This window comes from Ixodes scapularis, unplaced genomic scaffold (genome assembly GCF_016920785.2).
Source record: "Ixodes scapularis isolate PalLabHiFi unplaced genomic scaffold, ASM1692078v2 PGA_scaffold6__148_contigs__length_123643588, whole genome shotgun sequence".
Lineage (NCBI taxonomy): Eukaryota > Metazoa > Arthropoda > Arachnida > Ixodida > Ixodidae > Ixodes > Ixodes scapularis.
Genome location: NW_024609881.1, coordinates 82,278,685 through 82,298,709, shown reverse-complemented (window position 1 = coordinate 82,298,709; position 20,025 = coordinate 82,278,685). Strand labels below are relative to the sequence as shown.

The window sequence follows — 20,025 nt, the reverse complement described above, 5'->3', positions numbered from 1 at the left end:
CGGAACAGGCCACTCTTGGCTAGCAGACGACAGCTGGTTCCTCCAAGCCTCGTGCCTTGCATTTGGCATGGTGACACAAATGCTCCCGTGACATCGGGTGACGTGCCTCACTCCGACGCTCTTATTGGGTTGCGGGGCCCTAACATCTGCAGTTCGCCAAGTTATCGTGAAACAGTGTATAAGGACAAGCACATCGCGGGCCGTGAGACCTCTCTCGCTATCTGCACGTCGGTGAGACATTCTCGCCAAAATACCGTATTTACTCGATTCTAAGCCGGCATCGATTCTAGGCCGACCCCGCAAAAACGGCAGGGCCGAAAAAAAAAAAAAAAATTCTCGATTCCAGGCCGACCAAAACGTATAGGAAAAACACCATAAATTAAACACAGAACGCAATTTATCTGCAATGTACAGCACTACTTCGGTCACGAATCCGACGGTATGCTCAATGTTAATGTCCGCATTTTTCCTGATCATTCGTCGTCCTCTTTGTCACTGTCCATTTCCCACAACGCGTGGTCATCCGTACCGTCCAGGGCATTCGAGATGCAACACTTTCGGAACGACTTTACTACCAGTTCCGTTGGGATGTGCTGCTGCTCTTTGGGCCCTGATGAAGTTTGCGACCTTGATCTCCACCTCGTGGTGCCTTCCCTTCCGCGGTCCTGAGAACGCCATTCTTGTTGCCGCACATGCAAGGAGCTGACCACGCTGCTTTCTCCAGCGACGCCCATTTTTTTCGTCCACGCCGAAGTCACGCTGGGCTTGCAGGTTGGACGAGTGTTCAGCAGCCAAGACAACTTTCCTCTTAAAAGCCGCAAAGTAGTGGCATCGACTGGTCGATGCCATAGCGTCGAGTAGAGACAAACGTTCCGTGCGTTCCGTGGTACACAGCGTATCTTCCCGAAGCGATGTAGACAAGATGGCGTCCCGCGGTCATGGCGGAGCCAGATCTTCGTATCTAGGCCGACCCCCGAGTTTCGGATTTAATTTTTTTGGAAAAACTATCGGCCTAGATTCGAGTAAATACGGTATTACTGGATTGTGAGTCAAAAATATCTCATTGGCTGACCACGCGCAACCCGCGGCGCAACGTCCGATCGACAGCCAAGAATGCTCTTGCTCTTGCCTCGACTGTGGTGCCTGGAACGCGACTTCAACTAGTCTGTTTACCGCGTTCAAAAAAGTGGTCCCTCAATTTCTGCCTGGTGACGTTGTAAAAGTGTCATGTTGTCGCCGGTCGCGATCCCGGCGGTGTTCCAGCGGTGGTGGCGGAAGTAGCAGGCATCTGTTCTGCTGCAGGTCGCTCTCTGGTGTGACAGTTCACGGAAGCTTTGGCGGCCAGAAGTTGGGACGCCATGATGACAGCGACACTCGCATTTACTCGTGCTTTTTGCATCAATTCTACGACCAACTGCCAGGATTGCGACATCCAACGGCATGACACTTCGGCTTCTGCAACGTCATTTGTTGCCACTTCGGGACCACTTTTGATGTATGGGCGGGATAAGACACTAAACGCACCAGTCGGAGACTCGTTCCAGGAACCATACCTCGACCAAAGTCAGACCCCTGGGACCGCAACCCGCTGCATGCGTGGGCCTGGGAGACGATAACACTTGCCGAACTTACCTCATATAGCTTCCTGACCCCCCTGAGCTCCTGCAACTCCTGCTCCCACTGCTCGTGCTTCCCGGCCAGCGAGATGAGCTCCTGGGAGAGCGACTCCCGGCACCGCTCCAACTGCCCAATCTGGCCCTGGACACAAAAAGACATCATCAAAAATCAATCGCCTTTATCCCATGCATGAAGTCAGAATGAGGCAGAATGCGGACTTGAGGGGCGCTGCTATAGCATGACACAATATTTTGCCGCTAAATTTATCGGATGGTGGTCACGTCACACCAACTCTGTGATCGCATCACGTGACACCACTTACATCGTGTTGCGACGTGAGACGTCCTCAGACACACGTGACACTGGAACATCATGTTAAGTGTTCACGAGACACTGCGACATCGAGTTATGTGGTTACACGGCGCTGTGATGTCGTCACGTGACCACGTAACCTGGCGTGGCACCAACCACGTGATCACTGTACGCTCGCGTCGTCACATTTTCCTTGTCGTCTTTTGTGACGTTCTGGACTTGGAAACCGGCTCGTGAAAAATGATGATGATGAAGAAGAACGAAGTTGCCAGCTAAGCCAGCAGGTTGCTCGTCGTGGCTAGGGTGCCATATTTTTCGTTTACACCAATAAATCCCCAAAAGGTGACCTCGAGCCAGTTTCGTCAAAATCGGTGAGAACCAACAAAAACCCCAAATTGGAGCTGCCCTTAAATGGGAAAAACCCAAGCTTCACGGAAAGAAAATCGTTATCTACGGCTTTTTTATGTGTCCACTCTGAACGCGGCCCCAACTGAACTGTCCGCGAGGCCGCCTCTTCCTTCTCGTCTCGCTTCCTTTTCTCATCGGTTTTAGACGCAACTCCGACAAACGCCCATTTCGGGTCCGACGCCAAAGATCAACACTGAAAAATGCTGAATCTACGGGAAAAAGTAGGCCTGGTAAAACACTCCCAATTCAAAGAAAAATTGCCCCAAAACACAAAGCCCATATCGTTACTTACTATGCCAAAAGACACAAACGAGAAGGAGGAAAAGGCAGATGAGAAGTCTAGAGTTACGCTGTGTCTAATTCACCTCTTCCTCCTGCTTGTCTGTGTTTTTTGGCATCATACGTTACGATAATTAAGGACAACGTGTAGAGTCACCCTAATCTACAGCGTGGGAAACGAGGGAAAACAACGGCGGGGGAGCAGGGCCTAAAGAAGAAGCAAGCTCCGCTAATACTGAGTTCACAGTGCAGATGCACACTTTTTCTATGTTCTTTGTTTAGTTGCGTACACTGGCACCTTTCTTCTCCATTTTTAAACTAAACAGAAGCATGTCAAATCCAGTTATGAGGAAAAGTGCCCCAAGCAAGTGTCAGGGCCAACAAAACATACTGACAGACGGAACCATAGAAAGAGCTCTAAATTTACTCTATTAGAGGTTACAATTTTATAGAAGTATGTTTGTTTTTATCAAATCTAATACATATTCTTCCAGGTTTCTCCCACTCGCTTAGCACTCATCTCGCAAGTGTGCACGCAAGTTCCCACAAAAAACGGGATGCGAGGGTTCATTGAGACAAAATGACAGAACAGCAGAGATGCACCTCTAAACGGAACTGTCCGGTCACCCCAGCCACATGGCACATCAGTACCAACGGCCACACTACGACGTTTGAGCGCACATAAACCTCCCGAGAGGCTACACCTAGGCGTCCCGAGAGGCCTTCCTCTCGAGAAAAAGCTTGCGCACGGCCAAGAGAGCCTACCTGCAGGTGTCCCACCTCCCCTTCCCGCATCTTGAGTTGGGACTGGAGCGACTCGAGCAGGGTGCTGCCGCCGAACCCGCGTAGGCTCTCGTACACCGACGACACCCGGGGCGTGCTCGCCGCGGAGTACGGGTGGCCCAGGTCCTCGGACAGCTGCGGGAGCAAGCGGCACGGGCGGGATTCGAGAGTTGGCCACACCTTTTGTCACACGTCGTACGCATTCGTCGACGCCAACGTCGGAAAAGGGAGTCCCGGCAGTTTTAACATGCTATGTGTGTTATGCATAGTGTGTTATACATAGTGTGTTACACATAGTGTGTTAAAAAAACACTGAAAATAAAAAAAAAAATTTTTAAAAAGCCTAAATGGGATACGTTTTTTTTTCAAGTTTATCTTCAAAGAAAAAATTTTTGAAGCAATATTTGCGTTGTTAGACGCAATTTAGGTGGAGGGTAGCCCTACTCTAGGCTCCGCCCAATGCTTACAAAACTAATACCCAATTCATACGGCAGCGTAAAGGTACCTTTAGCTTAGGCCCCTTAGCTGAAGGTACCTGTAGTAAACAACGTTCTTGGTCACACGATAAATAAACGGAGCACTTTTGATGTCGATTGCATTCCTGCTAAATTGCGAGGAGCACGTGATAAACAATTATTCCTCGAAATCTGTTTGATGCGCAGTTTTTGATTATTGTGTGTGAAATATCACATTTAAATGCTAAATATTATTTCTGTTTGCTTTTGCGGCACTTTGTTTATTTTTTCTCTAAGTCTAAAGACGCACCTAAATGAGTCTTTCTTAAAAACGTCCAACCCGTCTGGCCACACTGGCTCTAAATAATCTGCATTTACCAGTTTCCATTGCGAGGTGGGCGACCTTTTGCTGTTTAGGAGCTCCATTTTTCTGCAAAGTTCTCACTGAAGTAGCTAAATAGTGCCCGGCAGAAACGAACCACGTCGGGGTCTCACGGTTACACCAGTCACGCCATCGAAAGGGATGGACGACGACGAGGATGAGAGGTCCCGGGCGGGAGAGTCTGACGACTCGTCTACAACCTTGAAAAAGAGCTCGCAGTGGTCCATCGCGTTCGGGTCTGTAGCAGACACTATTGTCCACGTGCCGCCGCTGCTACCTGCTAGCTGGAGTAGGCGTTCCTTATTAATGTATTATTCGATCCCATTTGTCTTCAGAATCATTTCATAATTTGCTTCTTGTATATCTTGTATATGTTCAATTTGTTATAATGCATTAAACGAGACATATTTATATATCTCTGATTTTTATTTTGAGTTCATGGGTCCGAGGTCACTCCCTGTAGCTGTAAAGGGAGCTTGGCAAACTCCGTTCAGCACAGGACCTCCCTTAGCGAAAAGGACCTTTGTGCATTGTGCGAGTATGATCTCCAGCTCCCTTTACTACAGGTGCCTGTGCTAAAGCTACCTTTACGCTGCCGTGTGAATTGGGTATAAGCACCTTTTCTCGGCTTTCATTGGTTAGAAAGATGATCGACGTGTGAAATGTTTGTTGTAAAATAGTTTCTTCGTGCCATAATAGTTTTTTTAATGGACAATATTTTTTTATGTTTGAGAAACAAATAAACTAGGACAATCTCTTCGATTGACTTAGTTTCCAGCAAACAACTGTCGCAAGTACACGTCTCCGGAAACGTCAGAAGCGCCGTGCGGGTGCTTGGGTTCGTAGCAGGACTGGACTAAGCCTAGCGTCCCCTTGTTCATTATGTTGCTTGATCTGACTTGATTTGTTCCTTTGTGTGTCTTGATGCTGAGTAAAGAGGTTGGTTCCTGCAAAAGCGGCCCAACCATGGTTTAATACCGAGAAGGTACCCACCTACGCAGGTAAGAATTGGCGAGCCATTTGGCTGGAGGCAATCGGGCATTAGTTTGTCTATGTTCCCGCCATTTCACTTTGAAATGCAAGTACCTCTGAAGTGTTGCAGTGCACCTGGCCAACCAAAGCGACTATTTTTACGTCGCGTTTTATTTGTGCGTCGTAATGCTAACCCAGGGGCGGATTTAGAGAGGGGTCCGGATGTCCTGACCCCCATCTTGACTTCTGCATGTGTAAAATTTAGGGCGTAAAATGAAGGAGCGGGGGAGGGGGTTCCTAAACATATGGTACGCTGACCAACACCTAACCCCCCGCTCAGGAAATTCCTGCATCTGCCCCTGTGCTCACCCACCTTGCTCGCGGATGCCATATGAAAAAAATAACACGAACGGTAAAGCTGGAACAGCTGCATATTTATTTTGTTGATTTTTTAAAATTTTCTCGGCCCCTTATAACGGAGTTTTAGTAGACGTTCCGATGGCTACAATAACGATATCCAATACTGCGCCGACGCCTTTGCCCATGCTCCGTACTGTATCAGGTATCGTTATCTGAAGTACCTGAACGATCTATTAAAACTCTCTACTACCGCACATCGATAGAGGCTGACAGACGTTTGTATTGGACCATTATTTCATGCATTTGGAACGCTAGAAGGCTGCTTTCCTGGTGGCGCGTCTCACGCGTTACAGAAGTTTTTAGATGGGGGCAGAATAGCAGATGGACAGAGGCAAAAACGGATGCCAATGCACAGCTCTCGTGTCAGAGTTTCACAGGCACTGCAGACGACGATAGACGGTGGCAAAATAGCAGACGATGCTGAAGGCTGCCGCGCACCTGCTCGCACGACTAGCAGGCAGTGTCAGGTGCCAGACTAGACGCACCAGACATCGCGAAAGGGAGACACTAGGCTCCTTAGCGTGTTCAGCCGAGCAGCCAAGCCAATGCAGTAGTGATGGGCGGGGTCACCGATCTGTGGGCGGGGCTTGGAGCATGCCGTGACTTTCACCTAAGGGGCGTCTAATGGCTTAAATATTGCACGAAGCTTTGCTTTTATTTCGTGGTAAAATTATTTTTAAAAATGTGTCCCATCCATGACCTTTAAAAAAACTTTTTTTATCTGTTTATTTTTTTTTATTTTAGGGTCTTTTTAACGGGGTACAAAAATGAAAATTGAAATATCCCCCTAAACACTTTGAGATGGGTGAAATACGATCCATGACATCCGTAAATGATAATCACAAGCGTGCATTTTCAGTGGATGGCTGTATATTTCGTTCCAACCAACTGATTCTGGCACATACTTCAAAAAAGGCCAATGAGTCGGCGCGATGCGTCTCAGAGTACTTGCCCGTGACGTTACACTCGTACCGTAACGAACACATAAACGGCCCAGGGTACCGTAATTATGATCGTCGTCACTTGGTGGCGCCAGCTTCATCGTCAATGCATTACAATCCAGCCAAGTGGGAATACCCGAGTTACAGGTGTACTGGAATTGAGAGGTGTGCCAAGCACCGCTCGCTCCCAGGCGCCTTCTTCCAACACAGGCGTGCTGTGGTGCCGCTACCTATCGGTCCGTGATGTCAAGCATTCCAACAAAGCTCGGTACGCCAACTACCAGGCGACATTAGAAAATCATTTTATTTGTTTTAAAATTGCTTTTCTTGCGTTTATGAACAAAAGCCTGGTGTTTCTGCACTGCTGTCATAAAAAAGACGTCTACACAAAGAAATAGGCACTAAAATTTTGCTTCTGTACCCCTTTAATGGTAATCGAACCTTTCGCCCCACGATTGTGAGCCACAGTCTACCACCGCACCAACTAGTGGGCAGACGCAAAGCTAGCTGGCTTTGTGTCCTTTACCGCGGTATGTCTACTAACTGTTCGCACCCAAGGCCAGCGTTCGGTGTTCGGCGTTTTGGCGTTTGGCGTCCGCAATCTAACAGTTTATGGGAAGAAACAACGAATTCGAGACGTGCCCGCCGTCGCATAGAAAAGGACACGCATTCTGTGTAGTATACCGAATTCGGTCTTAGGATCAAGATAAATCTAGCATTTTTACGGCGACAGCTACTACGGGGACTTCCCAGCCGTATTTGTGGCATCGGCGTTGTGCCCAGCAGAAAACTCAGTTTCACGTGACGGCAAGCAAAGCACCTGCACTAGATTCTTGCCAGGCAGTAGTGTCTTCTACGGTTGGCAAGGAATGCCACCACGCACTCCTCACTACAGAACTCGATTTGCGTGAACTACAGGATGTAAAGCAGCCCGCCACTCCTAACGGCACCCGATTTAGTCTTAGGCAGGGACGCTGGCCCGTATGTGCAACGTGTTCCCTTTCTTACATAGTTCTGTGACCACCAAACTGTGTTGCATGCCAGTGAGTGGAAAATAAAAAGTGGATGTGCATACAAGTGGGCATTGCTAGGCGAAATAACAGCCCAATCGCTGTTACTTCTTCGCATACTGTGACGAAAAGCTGCGGATTTCTTTCACGGTCATTGATTTGCCCCAAAGATTGGTTCAAAACGTCAATAGATGCAGCAAATAACCAAAATAGCAAACAAAAATTAATATCTTTTTGCTGAAAGCCTTTGTTGGAATTGGCACTTGAATTTCATGTTTCTCAAAGATTCTTGGAGCAATGTCCCATACTATACGCCAAAATAAATGTTAAAGCCGACCTTACGAATGAATGCCTAAAGCAATGTCCCAAATGCAGACTCAAACTAAAGTTTCAAATCGACGCCGACACAACGCATAGTTGGGAGTAATGCCGACCTGAATGTCGAAGCTCGCACACAGGAGCTAATGTTAACAAGAAACTGTAGCTTGCAGAATGTTAATGTTACGTAGCTCATGGAAGTGACCACACAACAAAATAAAACCAATCTTTAAAGCCAATGTAAGAATCAATATCAACAAACCAATGTTGGATACAATATCCAACTCTGAAAATCTCAAACACCACCGTGTGTTGTCAACAATATTGAAATCATCAAAGTTCCCAACAAACAATTAAGCAACAGCTTCAACAACCCTCAAATTCGTTCATCATTTGGACAGCTCTTGTAACCAGCACGTCTAACAGTAGAAATTCCAGTGCAGTAAGCACGAACAGACACTGCGAGTCAAAAATATGGTCCCGAACTGAAACTGAACTTGGGAGTAAAATCTCGCTGCTGTACTCACGTTGCAGTTGAAGGTGTCACTGACTGAACTGTACTGCGACACGGTCGGCGAAGGGGTGGCAGAGCTCTCCCTCCGCTTTTCCCGCTGCGTAAAACGTTGACCACGCAAACAAACTTTGATAGCAACACTTTGCACCAAAGAACATCCTTTTCACCACATCATAAAACGTCTGTTAGAAATGCGCCCGAGAGGCTGCTCAGAAGTATAATGGCAGAACAAAGAGCAAACAACGACTCACCTCCGCTCTCAGTTGCCCTTCAAGAAGAGTCGTCTTGTGCACTTCACTCTCGAGTTCCTCTTGAACCGCGCGAAGCTGCGTCGACAGCTCCTCCTGCAGATCAAATGGGAAGAGTGTCACTCAAAGTGCCTCGGCGTCCTGACAACGCCCCACTTAAACAGACGATTCCCGACCCTTACAAAGTCAACTGCGGGCAAATAAATAAATTATGACTATTATCAGAGGCTGTAGTTCTTTTTGATAGAGCCGGAAGTGCCACAAACAGAGCAAAAAACAATTTAAGTGCACGCACAGCAGTACACTCTCCTTGTTTTGATTCTGGGAGATTGACTCCCATATCCAAGTGCACTAATTTTGCGACAAACTACGCTTTGAATTTAAACATAAAAATAGCTAACTTGGGTGAATTTGTTAACAACCTAGCAACATTGCAGGACTAGTGGCCATAGGCCGCTGCACTTTTCAATGAGGAGGCACAAACACTGTAACAAACTGGGGCTTGGTGCATTACCTTTTCTGTTCGAAGCGTTTTCAGGGACTGCTCCAACCTCGTCTTGATGGCTTCGAAAGTTGCCTCTCTGCATTCACAAAAGTTTTCCAAGACAAACATAAATTCCAGTAAATACTCCGGTATCAGCTTTCTCCACTACCATGTTAAAGGTCAAGAGAGTACAGATACGATAGCCTTCATCACTCTGTCAACTTAGAAGACCCAGTGCCAGCTCTGCAAACACGACCTTAACAGCCTAGATATGGATTGCGATACTCCGTTTTATACATTGTGTGCAACACTGTCCACGCCACCTGCATGAGCACGTTGCTTTATCTAGCATATAATTCGCACAAGAGCACGTGCAACTGAGATGCCTGGTGAAGCCACACGCTCCCAACAGCAGCTTCGGCAGCATTGAACACTATGTGGCATTGCGCGAATGTTTGAGATCTTCGAATAGTACCTTAGAATAATACGCTATTCGATATTTGCTTCGAGATGTACCTGTGATGTTCGTATTTTTCGAAGTGTTGATTGTGGTAAGCTAGCCCCGTTGAGCGCGCTTCTCACCGAGCATTGGCGCACTGCGGGGAAGCAACATCCACGAAGCTCGCTTCCGAGGGTGTGGCTTCTCCGCAGTGCACTGGTGCTCGGTGAGAAGCGGACGCAACAGGGGTAACCCGCCGCGAGCAACAAAAAACATATAAATATCACAACTTCGCTGATGTTTGTATCTACGTTGCACTAGAATTTTGAAAATTAAACTGGCATGTATGACTATATGCAGAGATATCCTGACAACCTGCGTTAATCATACGTGATTGATGAAAAGATATTTGCATGTAGTAAGATTATTTATAAATCCCCTTGATTAGGTTTAGCTCGGCATCGCTATAGGCTTAATTTTATGTCAAATGTGTCGTTTCCTTGCCATCCCAATGTAGGCATTACTCTTTCAAAAGCCACAGTCAATAAATAGACCGTATAATACTGAGCACCCGCCAAATCAACAATAAGTGCCCAACCCTCCATGTTTTAACATTTGGAAAATGCACCAAAGGCATATATTTACATACTGGTGAAATAAGAAGAGGTTTTACAAGATTATCTTCAATCTTTGAGTGGGTGCTTGCTCTGGATTTTACGGTAGTTAGATTAAAATTAACTTAGCTTAGAAATGGCTAAGAGGGGGATTGGCAAAAACTTTCACAACTTCAGTTGGGCTTTTGCTTAAGCATATTGTAGTAGTGAAACGCTTAGAGAAACTATTCTATCTTTGATTCGAAAGCATTCGGTCAAAACCACTATTTACTTCGAACTCAAACTCCACTATTTGCACGTGACTAACACTCTGTATGAAACAAAGTATAGGAACTCACTGCTCTTCCATTCATGATTAGGATGATCTATATTCCCGGTACTAGAAGGAGGACCCTAGGAAAGAGTTTCTATTCCTTGAGATCCTTATCGCTCCTTGTCTGGGTGAGTTCATACCCACTGTCGAAACTAGGAAGAACAACTCCCCTCGAACTAGGTACTCTTACAGAGTAAGACCCCCAGGAAAGAATTCATAGGCATCGGTTTTCCTACAGCTGACCTCCTAGATGAGCCAGCGTCTTCCCTCAAAGCCAGGAAGAACCGTCACTGAGATTAGGGCTTAGACCGAACCAAGGCACCGAGAGATTGGGTTTCAAGGGTGCTGGGATTTTTAAAAGGACACTGTACTCCAAGAAGAACATTTTTTTAACTGCCCAAACAGGACATGTATGCCACAAAATAAATTTTCAGAGCAAGATTAAAACAAACTCCTATTCCGGAACGTCAGCTTCAAAATATAGGCTTGTTTTGGTTTCGCAAAATGTTTCTCATATCATTAGTAATATTGCACTTTTTTTTTGTGACATATAAGTTACATTTACACTAACAAAAAAAAAAAAAGAACTTATTGAGGAGCTAAGTGACCCTTTAAGCACGTGAAACAGCCCAAAAAGATGCCAGCCGACAACTGACCTGCGCTCAGACTCGTCCAGGTCCCTCTGGCGCTCCCTCAACTCCTGGACTTCAGCGACCAGCTCCTGCTTCTCCCTCCGGAGCGCCGCATTCTGCGTCTCCAGGGACGTCGCCCGCAGCTGGAGGTCGCTGCACTTCTCGCCGAGGGAACGCTCGCGCTCCGCCAGCAACGTTGCGTGCGTCTGCGCCTCGTCTGCCGTCGCGATAAATCGCAAAACGTCAGTGTTGTGCCTCACGTGAGTTGCAAACAATCGCATCTACGGTTGAACTCGTTGACGACGAAGCTCAAGTTGTTCATTTCAACTGAGCTTGAGGTAGAAGCGAGTAATAGTGCGGGCAAAGAGTTTGTTAGCAGCGGCGCTCCGGAGCTCACTCAAGCACACCCGCCAACGCGGCCACGGATGCAAGAGAGTGCACAAACGTTTTAGAAAGATAAAGTGATCTTGGAAAGCTCTCGGCCCACATTAGCATTAGCACGACTCAACCGGCTTGGGACATGCACTCTATGGAAGCTAGTAAACTTGTTTGTTTACGTTTTAAAGACGCAATAGGCGACACTGTAGCTTAGCCAAAAGCACCCTCCTTTCGTCTGCCACCTTTGCGAGCAAAAAGCAGGCGAAGAATCCCGGATCGCAGCTGTTCCGATAACTTCGGTGTATCCAACAAATTCACACTGTGACGCTGGTCGTGATCAGGTTGTGTGTAAAGGAACAAAACAGTTTTTGACCAAAGGTGAAACAGGCTCTTTCAAACAAGCCAAACAGGCTGTTGCACGGGAACACAGTGTACCGCAGATTTTAACATTTCTAGAACTTCTCCCTTTTTCCGGCTAAACTTCAAAAGAGTACAACCCTACTGCACTGGTTGGCAAAGATCAGGGACAGGGTGTCTAGCAAATTATTCTTTTGAAATGCTTTACAAAAGCATTTGACTACATAAATCACAATATATTACTTCGTAAACTTGATTTATATGGTATTCGCGGTTTGCCTTTATCGCTTTTGAGGTCCTATTTACACCATCGTAATCAGTATCTTTCCATTGGTAACTATTCATCTGATATCAAACCAGTTAGGTCTGGCACCCCACAGGGGAGTATACTTGGACCATTTCTTTTTAACATCTATATAAATGATATTGTCAATATAAATCCATCGGAAAAATTTGTAATATATGTTGACGACCGCAGCATATTTTTTTCCTGGCACAAACAGCGATGAACTTATCGATGTCGCCAATTCAACATTGTCTAAATTGTACGCCTGGTCACGAGACAATGGTATGAACATTAATACCGAGAAAACAAAAGCCATAATTTTTCGGCCAAACAACAAGAGTGTAATAATAATGTGAGACACTTTATTGAACTCCATCCCAATAGAAATTGTCAGCACTTTTAAAACTCTCGGAGTATTCTTCTCAGAACGAATGTCATGGGATAACCACATTGAACACATAGCCACAAAACTGTCACATGTTATATAGGACTAACACACCGTCACGGTTCTTCCCTACCCCGTTAACGTGAAACCCCGTTAACGTGAAACCCCCCGTTAACGTGAAACCATTAATATACAATGACCTGTTTCAGTCCCATTTAAATTACTGTAGCCTCGTTTGGAGTAACACGATGTTCACAAATGTGCAGAAACGATATTCATTGTAAAAAACGAATATTGAGAATTATTTGTAATGTGCCTCATAATTACCATAGTGAGGGTTTGTTTCCAAAGTTCAGAATGCTAAAAATATTTAACCTCTATGACTATAGATTATGCATCAACTTAAAACCCGAGAACAAAAAAAAATATGCGTTTCTTGTCAGACTTATCCGAGTTAGTGCCGAAAGATCACATCTATTTAATCCGACACATGGAATATTGGAAGGTTACCGGCTGTAAGACAAACTATGGTACACAAACTTTACGTTACACTATACCTAAATTGCTCAACTACCTCGCCAGCAGCAAAATTTGTTTAGACTCCATATAAACTAAAGATTTGCGTTCATTCTATTGGAACTTGTGATTCTTCATCGATGCCTACTATGTTACCCATTAACTACTTGTTTGTTTGAACTGTATAAGGTTACATTTAGGGCTACAACACTGTCTACTGTGTAGCGTTTATAATAATTCTGATGAAGTTTTTTGTCTTTCTTATGTCTATGCGTGTGTGCACTTCCTTTTTTTTTTTTTTTTTTTTGTGCTGCTGCGCCTGTCACTGTATGGCTTGTCAAGCCTCCACTGGAGGCTTTTTCCCTTGTGTCCCTCCAATTCATTTGGAAAATAAAGTTATTATTATTAAACTCCCTGACTTTTGCAGGTTTTCTCTGACAATTTAAGGTGAAATTCCCTAACCACCGTAGAAGCGGTTAAATATATAAGACCATTACAACACAAGGCATTGAGCATTGGGCACAGTGAGTATCATTTTGCACGGGCTTAATCTAACTTGCACATTCCGAAATATTCGGGTTCGTCCTGTCCGGAATAAACGAGCACTTTCTTGCCGATGACACTGTCAGTGAAGAGACCATTTCCCGAAACACGATGAAAACATGACGCTGAACCACACACGTAAATAACCGAATGGCAACATGACCGCCAGATGCACTTTCAGATACTTTCGGCTTAAGGCTTGGATTGGGGTCTGTGGCTTCCCCATTTGTTACTAGTAGCTCTAACTGAATCTAGCCTAGTGTTCCGCTCTCAATCCTATCCAATCCAATCCTTGAACTGGATTTGTCGGCTGTTCTGTTTGCATTGGGTAGTACACTCTACATCGAGTGAGTCTATACTTCTGCCCCCAAGTCCTCAAGTCTTTGCTCAGGGCACTCACTCCATTGTTGGCGTTTCCGGCTCATTTTCCCTGACTGGGCTCGCTTTTTCACAATATCCCTGACAATTCCCTGATTTTTCCCAGTAATTAAAATTTCCCCGACAATTCCCGGTTTTCCCGGTCGCTAGACACCCTGAGGGACCACAATTCATTCAATAGCTTTTTCTTCTGTCTTTTATTTTCTGTGGTTAACGTGTTAGTTTGGTAAAGAAAGGCAGGAAGCAAGTCCTTCACAATTAAATGCCCATCGCGACAAGCCTCGGGATTAGTGCGCTTAAAATCGGCAAGGTGGAAACCCTACATCACTGGAGAGAGCAAATAAACCTCGATAACAGCGACCCTGAATTCCCAGGTGAATTAAGGGGCGTGAATAAGGGCATTCCTGAGGTGCCTCAAGCATTTGCACTTCAAGTGGCCCAGGGATCCACCAATGACGACACAATGCGCAGGCCTTGCCTTCTAGCTGTATTGGATGGATTATTACGGCTGTTAATCGGGTGGTGGCTTGCGCCACCTAGCCGAACCTTTTAATAACAACAACTGGCCTTGATTAAATTTAGCATTCATTAAAACGATAAAGAATTTTCTATCGCGACATCACAGCAACTGCAGCCACCTTGCGGGTGCCGCACGAGACTTACGTGCACGCGTGTGCTCAACCGCTTAACAAATTCCTCGTACCCGGGACTGAATCCCAAGAGCACTGCTGCGGCAGACAATCTTTTTTGAGCATTTGGCCATGTCAACGACGGGCGCCCCACGCCCCGCTGCACCGACGACGTACGTCGCTTCCAGAGGTGGGAAGAGCCCGTAATGACTACCGCCGTGAAAATGAATACTTAACAGCAACGTCGGTCTTCGGTAGAAGTATGATGCCTCGAAAGCGTCTCCAACTGGTGCGTTTACCACGAGATAAACTCGGCCGTCGAGATGACGACAGCCGACGGCATGACACGCCAGCTCCCATGACGTCGTCTGCTACCGCTTCGGGACCACCTTTGACGCGCGGACGCAAAGGGATGCTGCCGTAAAATCCCGTACGAACGCCCATCCAGTTTGACAAAATAAATGGCGAGAAATATGGGGTGAGTGATCTATGAGAATCAGAGAGCAAAAGTTTTAAAAACATGTACGGCAAATTGCTAGGCGAGTGTGCTGCATACGTAAAACGATCTAGCATCACAAATATTTAGCGATACTCCGAGTTTCCAGAAGCCTACGTTCTCTGAGCTCTTCATCAAATAGTGTAATACGTACCATGTGTACACTCGACAGTTGTTCCTAGAATGAGGTGATACTACGGCTAATCGGGCCGATGAACCTGGCGATTCTCCAGAGCCTTTCTTAATCGCAAGCTCCTCTCTTTCAGTGCACACGGGTGGTAGAGCTCCTCCTTGCCTAACCCTCTGGTCACGTGACCTCCACGTTAACCAATCGGCGTCGAGCACGTCACTCCTCTCCCACCCAACAACCAATCAGTGCCGAGCCTCATGGCCACACTTTTATCCAGGCTTCACAAAATGCCGAACAACCAGCCAAAGAACATTTCAAGTTAAAAAATGACGAATAACCATTATGCCGTGCGCTATCAACCACACGGCGTGGAAATCGACACCGCAGATCGCAGACGCAGCACTTGACGTTTCGTGGTGCGATAAACACGCAGGAGCTTGCTACGAACTCACACGTCAAAAGGAACTGGCGTCGCACGTGCAGCTCACAGACTCTACAAACTCGGGATTCCATGGCACGATGAATGCGCAGGAACCTGCCCATTCATCGCGCAGGAACCTGCTCCGAGCTCACTCGTCACGTGTGCCGATACCGCACATCCGCGATCGCACGGTCGATCCGTCTTTTGGAGGGGGTATTCGTACAGGATTTTACGGCAAATACAGCAGTCGAAGACGGATTCGAGGCGCCCCGGTAGAAGCTGGACTCACTCAGGCGGTCGGTGAGGCTCTTCTCCACCCTTTCCCAGGAGGCAGACTGCACGCTGAACGTAGACTGCAGGTTCTCGATCTGCCGCAGCAGGGGACGGGTAGCTGAAACGCGGCGGAAGGACGTCGTTCGGGCAGGAACTCAAAAAAGGCAAGAAACGTCACCCGAAGCAAGTAGGGCAGGTAAACGGCTGACCTAGCATCAAAGGAACAACGAAATTCTCATTATTTCACTCTAATGACACAGTTCTTGGAACACACACTTTCTTTTATAAAAAAAATAGAAAAGCTGGAATTTTTTGCGGAAGATGGAGTTATGAGGCTTTTGAATGCTACAGTGCTGTTAATTCCATACAATCTGTAACTATGCCGATGTACTCGGGCTCAAGAGATGCTCTTGACGTCAGCACGGTTCAATGTATGGTTTCTAATGTGGAGCTGCAACGTTCGCAGAAATGGTTTGTTGTGTGGCAGCACCAGCCTGGTGCTAAACAAAGCTGCAACACCACAAACTAGCCCGACAGTTGGGAAAAAGGGGTTGTTGACATGCAGTAGTTAAAAATTCACACATGGGAGATCATCAGTCTAACCAAAATAATGTAAAAATTCATTTTAAAAAAAAATTGTGTTTGAAATACTTTTTACAACTTACCAGAAGAGAGGTTCTGAGTGATCTCCTGGTTTCGCACTTCAGCCTCCTGAAGTTGCTGGAAACACAGAAGAAAAAAAAAAGTCCTCCAAATTTATTTTTGTTCAACCTAAAATGGCTTAGAATAACAGAGGACTGCACTGGATGAAATTATACATACCGAAGATGACTCGAGACTGAATTGTTTTAACATGCAGGGCGAGCCAGTCCGGTTTGTCAGTCGCAGCTGACAATTGAGGACTCGCTTCATGCATATTGGACACACTAAAGCTGCACGTAAACATGCCCATAACTCAGCTTCACCTTGTGAACTTTTTTAATCCAGTCACATCATGTCCTCCCTCTGGTCATGAAAGAGGTCAACACTGTCTTTCTAGAGTATTCCTGTCCACAAGAACACGAAGCTACAACCTCTCACTTCGTCACAAGGTGTACTACGACATATTCAGTTAATTTTTTCAGTATACAGAACTTGCCTATAAATACAATCTTTTTTAGTGTCCGACACTTACCTGCTGCAGTTCTCGGACATTGATCCGAAGCACGTCTTCACGCCGCTCGGCGCGCTGATCCGCAACCGTAAGCGCCATCTGGAGCTCTTCGATCCGCTGCAAAAGCGTTGTGCGCTCCGCCGCTGCCTCCAGTTTCGTCTGCTCCATGGCCCTAGCCGACAGCAGACACGGACACAGTCAAAGTCAAAGTCCATAATCGCAGAAGAAGAGCCCGCAAAAAAATTCTCGGTGAAAAGGGAACGATGCCGGACACTGGTTCATTATCTTCAATTGTCCAGCGTGGAAACCAAGGCATAAAAGATGCAATAAATGCAGGTTCCACTTTCATTGCACATTCAAGTTCTCTTTCAAATGCTATACAGACACTTGGCTCCTACAGGAGCTGCATCTCTTAGCAAAATGTTGGTTACCACACTGAGGGTTTCAGGAGATTCTTTTCCAACTTTAAGAGCACGTAATACAATCTGAACACATCGTTCTCAGATTTCGCTTTGTATAACCGGCGATGAAAAAAGCCTGTAAGCGAAGCCGACAACGCAAATGGCGCTCACCTCCGAATCTCTTCCCCGGCAGCCATCTTGGCGCTCAGTGTTGCCTCCTCTGCCCTAGTCTCGCACTCCGAGTTGACGTGACGCAGCTCGGCAATTTCGCTGCAACACCAAAACGCAACACGTATTCAAAGTGTGGATGGGTACATGACTCTACGTTCCCACGTGCAATGCCATTCCCCCTAAAACGCAGTACTTTGGCACAAGTGAATCGTAATTCTTAGTATTTTCGTTTTCCTAAATTTTTGCATTCTGCACTCTTATCGTGCAGTCTGGCAACACTTCCTAGGTAAAGTAACAACATGCATTTGCGTTTAATATTTGGCGTGTTCTGTTATACAAGTTAGAAGAAAATAGGAATATCAGATACTCTTTTAAAAGGTCTTTTTTTTTTTTTTTGAATAAAAAGGCAATAAGGGTTTTTTATTTTTATAAAACAATGATAGCAGAACCTCTCTATCTTGACAAAACCTCCCCCAAGACTTTTTCGGAACAAATGGCTTACACTAGGGTTCCGTGTTTTTGGATAAATACGATAAACTATGAAAAAACACTCGCAGGTAAAGTTTTCGACAATTGAGATTCGTCCGAAAAACTCTGAATTTAAAGGTCACAATGGCAAAATTTAAAAAAAATAAAAATAAAACAAGACAATTTAACAAATAAAGTTTGTCAAAGCACAGGGCTAGTGGCCCTCAGAAAAGGCCAATTCAGTTTGTTCTTCATTTTGGACCATTGACAAAATAGTTTCCCGTTCATCTCATTAAAGTTTGTTCAATGCAATGGGCCAATGTACTTCTGGACCCTGACAAAAGCCACTGTTCCGGTTTCCAGTTTGAACTATATTATTCGTGCTTGTTAGAGGGAAGAGGGGTGGGTTGTGTTTTTCTAAAGGCCCGTTCACACTCTTGCGACCTCTTAAACCTGGGTTCCTTAGAACTCCTTAAACCAGAAAACACACTGGCGCCATCTATTGGGAAGCAGTGTAAACTCGGCGGTCCGGCATATTTTTTTTTATTTCTCGCTCATTATCCTTTTTTTACTTGGCTCGAAAAACTTTTGTCAATGTTATAAACGAGCCTTTTTATGGGTATTACGCACATTTCACCTCGGAAATCCCGCAAAACCTTCGCTCTCGTGAAATGCAGTTCCAGGGTCACCGCATAGCTGGCGCCACAATGCCAGTGTGTTCCCTCATTCTAAAAACATTTAAGAAGTTTTAAGAGATCTCGTCTCTTTCAGTCGTACTCGGTCGCAAGAGTGTGAACGGGCCTTTACAGTGAAAATGTGAACCTGTAAATTTCGTGGGATTGTGAGGGCAGCTGAGGGCTTTATGCATCCAGGAGGTTGGCTATTTCAATGTACCGACGTTTATTGAAATAAGTATTGTTTTCAAGACTTGTCGTGACACGGTTAGTATTATACTGTCAATAGAAAGGGCGGCAGTGCCAAATGCAGGTTCATAAATATATGTACCAGTGATTAATTGTATTATGAATTTACTGTGTGTTTGTGTCCTTCATTATTGATTTTTATTTAAAAAAAAATAAGAATGTAAAATTAAATTTATATTTCGGAGAATTGGGAATCTAACAAAAAATAAACACCAATAAAACAATAAATTCCAGCGATAAACAAACTAAAAAAAAACACCTTCCGAATTTAACCAGAGATAAACTCCGAAAACACAGAATTCTACTTAAATGGTCCACCGAATTGATGGCACAAGATATAAATCACCCTATATTAGAGCATATTGACATCATCTTCTGTGCTCAGCATTCAAGGTGTACAAACTGAGACCCTGTGGGTCAGAGAAACTCAGAATCACTGCAGAAATATGTATATCAACCTAAAACAAATCTATAGACCTTGAACACAAACCTGCTTATTAATGACCCAGTACAAGGGTTAGCTATGAAACTCACCTGTAAGCATTGTCCAACTTTGCCATAGCACCAGCAAGGTTCACGTGTGCATCTGCAAGGGATTCCTAAGCACAAAAGAAATGAAAAATGACCTTGAAATAACTTTCAAATAACCTTCGCTTGGTAGTTTTATACAAGCTTTATGCATGGTTGCTGCTGCTGCTGAGAACAATGTTTCCATTGCGCTTACATAAGCACAGTAACACTCAAGAATCGCACAAATATTACTGTTGCATAGCTTAAGAAATAAAAGCTTGATTTTGGCAGCAGATTACCATATTTACTCGAGTAATAGCCGCACTATTTGTGAACAAGGCCCTTGCGTCTACTTTCCCGCGGAACACATATACAGCCAATCATCGCATTGTGCATAAATAACATAGCGATTAACTAGATTGAGAACACGATTCTCCATACAAATGCAATCTTCACAGATAATATC

General features: G+C 45.3%; 1 protein-coding gene across 1 annotated transcript in view; it reads right to left on the bottom strand.

Moving 5' to 3' along the window:
* The window catches only part of LOC8030253 (TATA element modulatory factor), a 41,607-nt gene that overhangs the window by 2,939 nt on the left and 18,643 nt on the right, over window positions 1-20,025 (bottom strand). The window contains exons 13-23 of the mRNA XM_040213986.3: window positions 19,584-19,648; window positions 17,659-17,757; window positions 17,108-17,258; window positions 16,599-16,653; window positions 15,950-16,051; window positions 11,166-11,358; window positions 9,174-9,240; window positions 8,663-8,755; window positions 8,425-8,508; window positions 3,382-3,534; window positions 1,633-1,758 (exon numbers count right to left, since the gene is read on the bottom strand). Coding sequence (XP_040069920.1) covers window positions 1,633-1,758; window positions 3,382-3,534; window positions 8,425-8,508; window positions 8,663-8,755; window positions 9,174-9,240; window positions 11,166-11,358; window positions 15,950-16,051; window positions 16,599-16,653; window positions 17,108-17,258; window positions 17,659-17,757; window positions 19,584-19,648 — 1,188 coding nt within the window. The remainder of the gene's footprint in view (window positions 1-1,632; window positions 1,759-3,381; window positions 3,535-8,424; window positions 8,509-8,662; window positions 8,756-9,173; window positions 9,241-11,165; window positions 11,359-15,949; window positions 16,052-16,598; window positions 16,654-17,107; window positions 17,259-17,658; window positions 17,758-19,583; window positions 19,649-20,025) is intronic.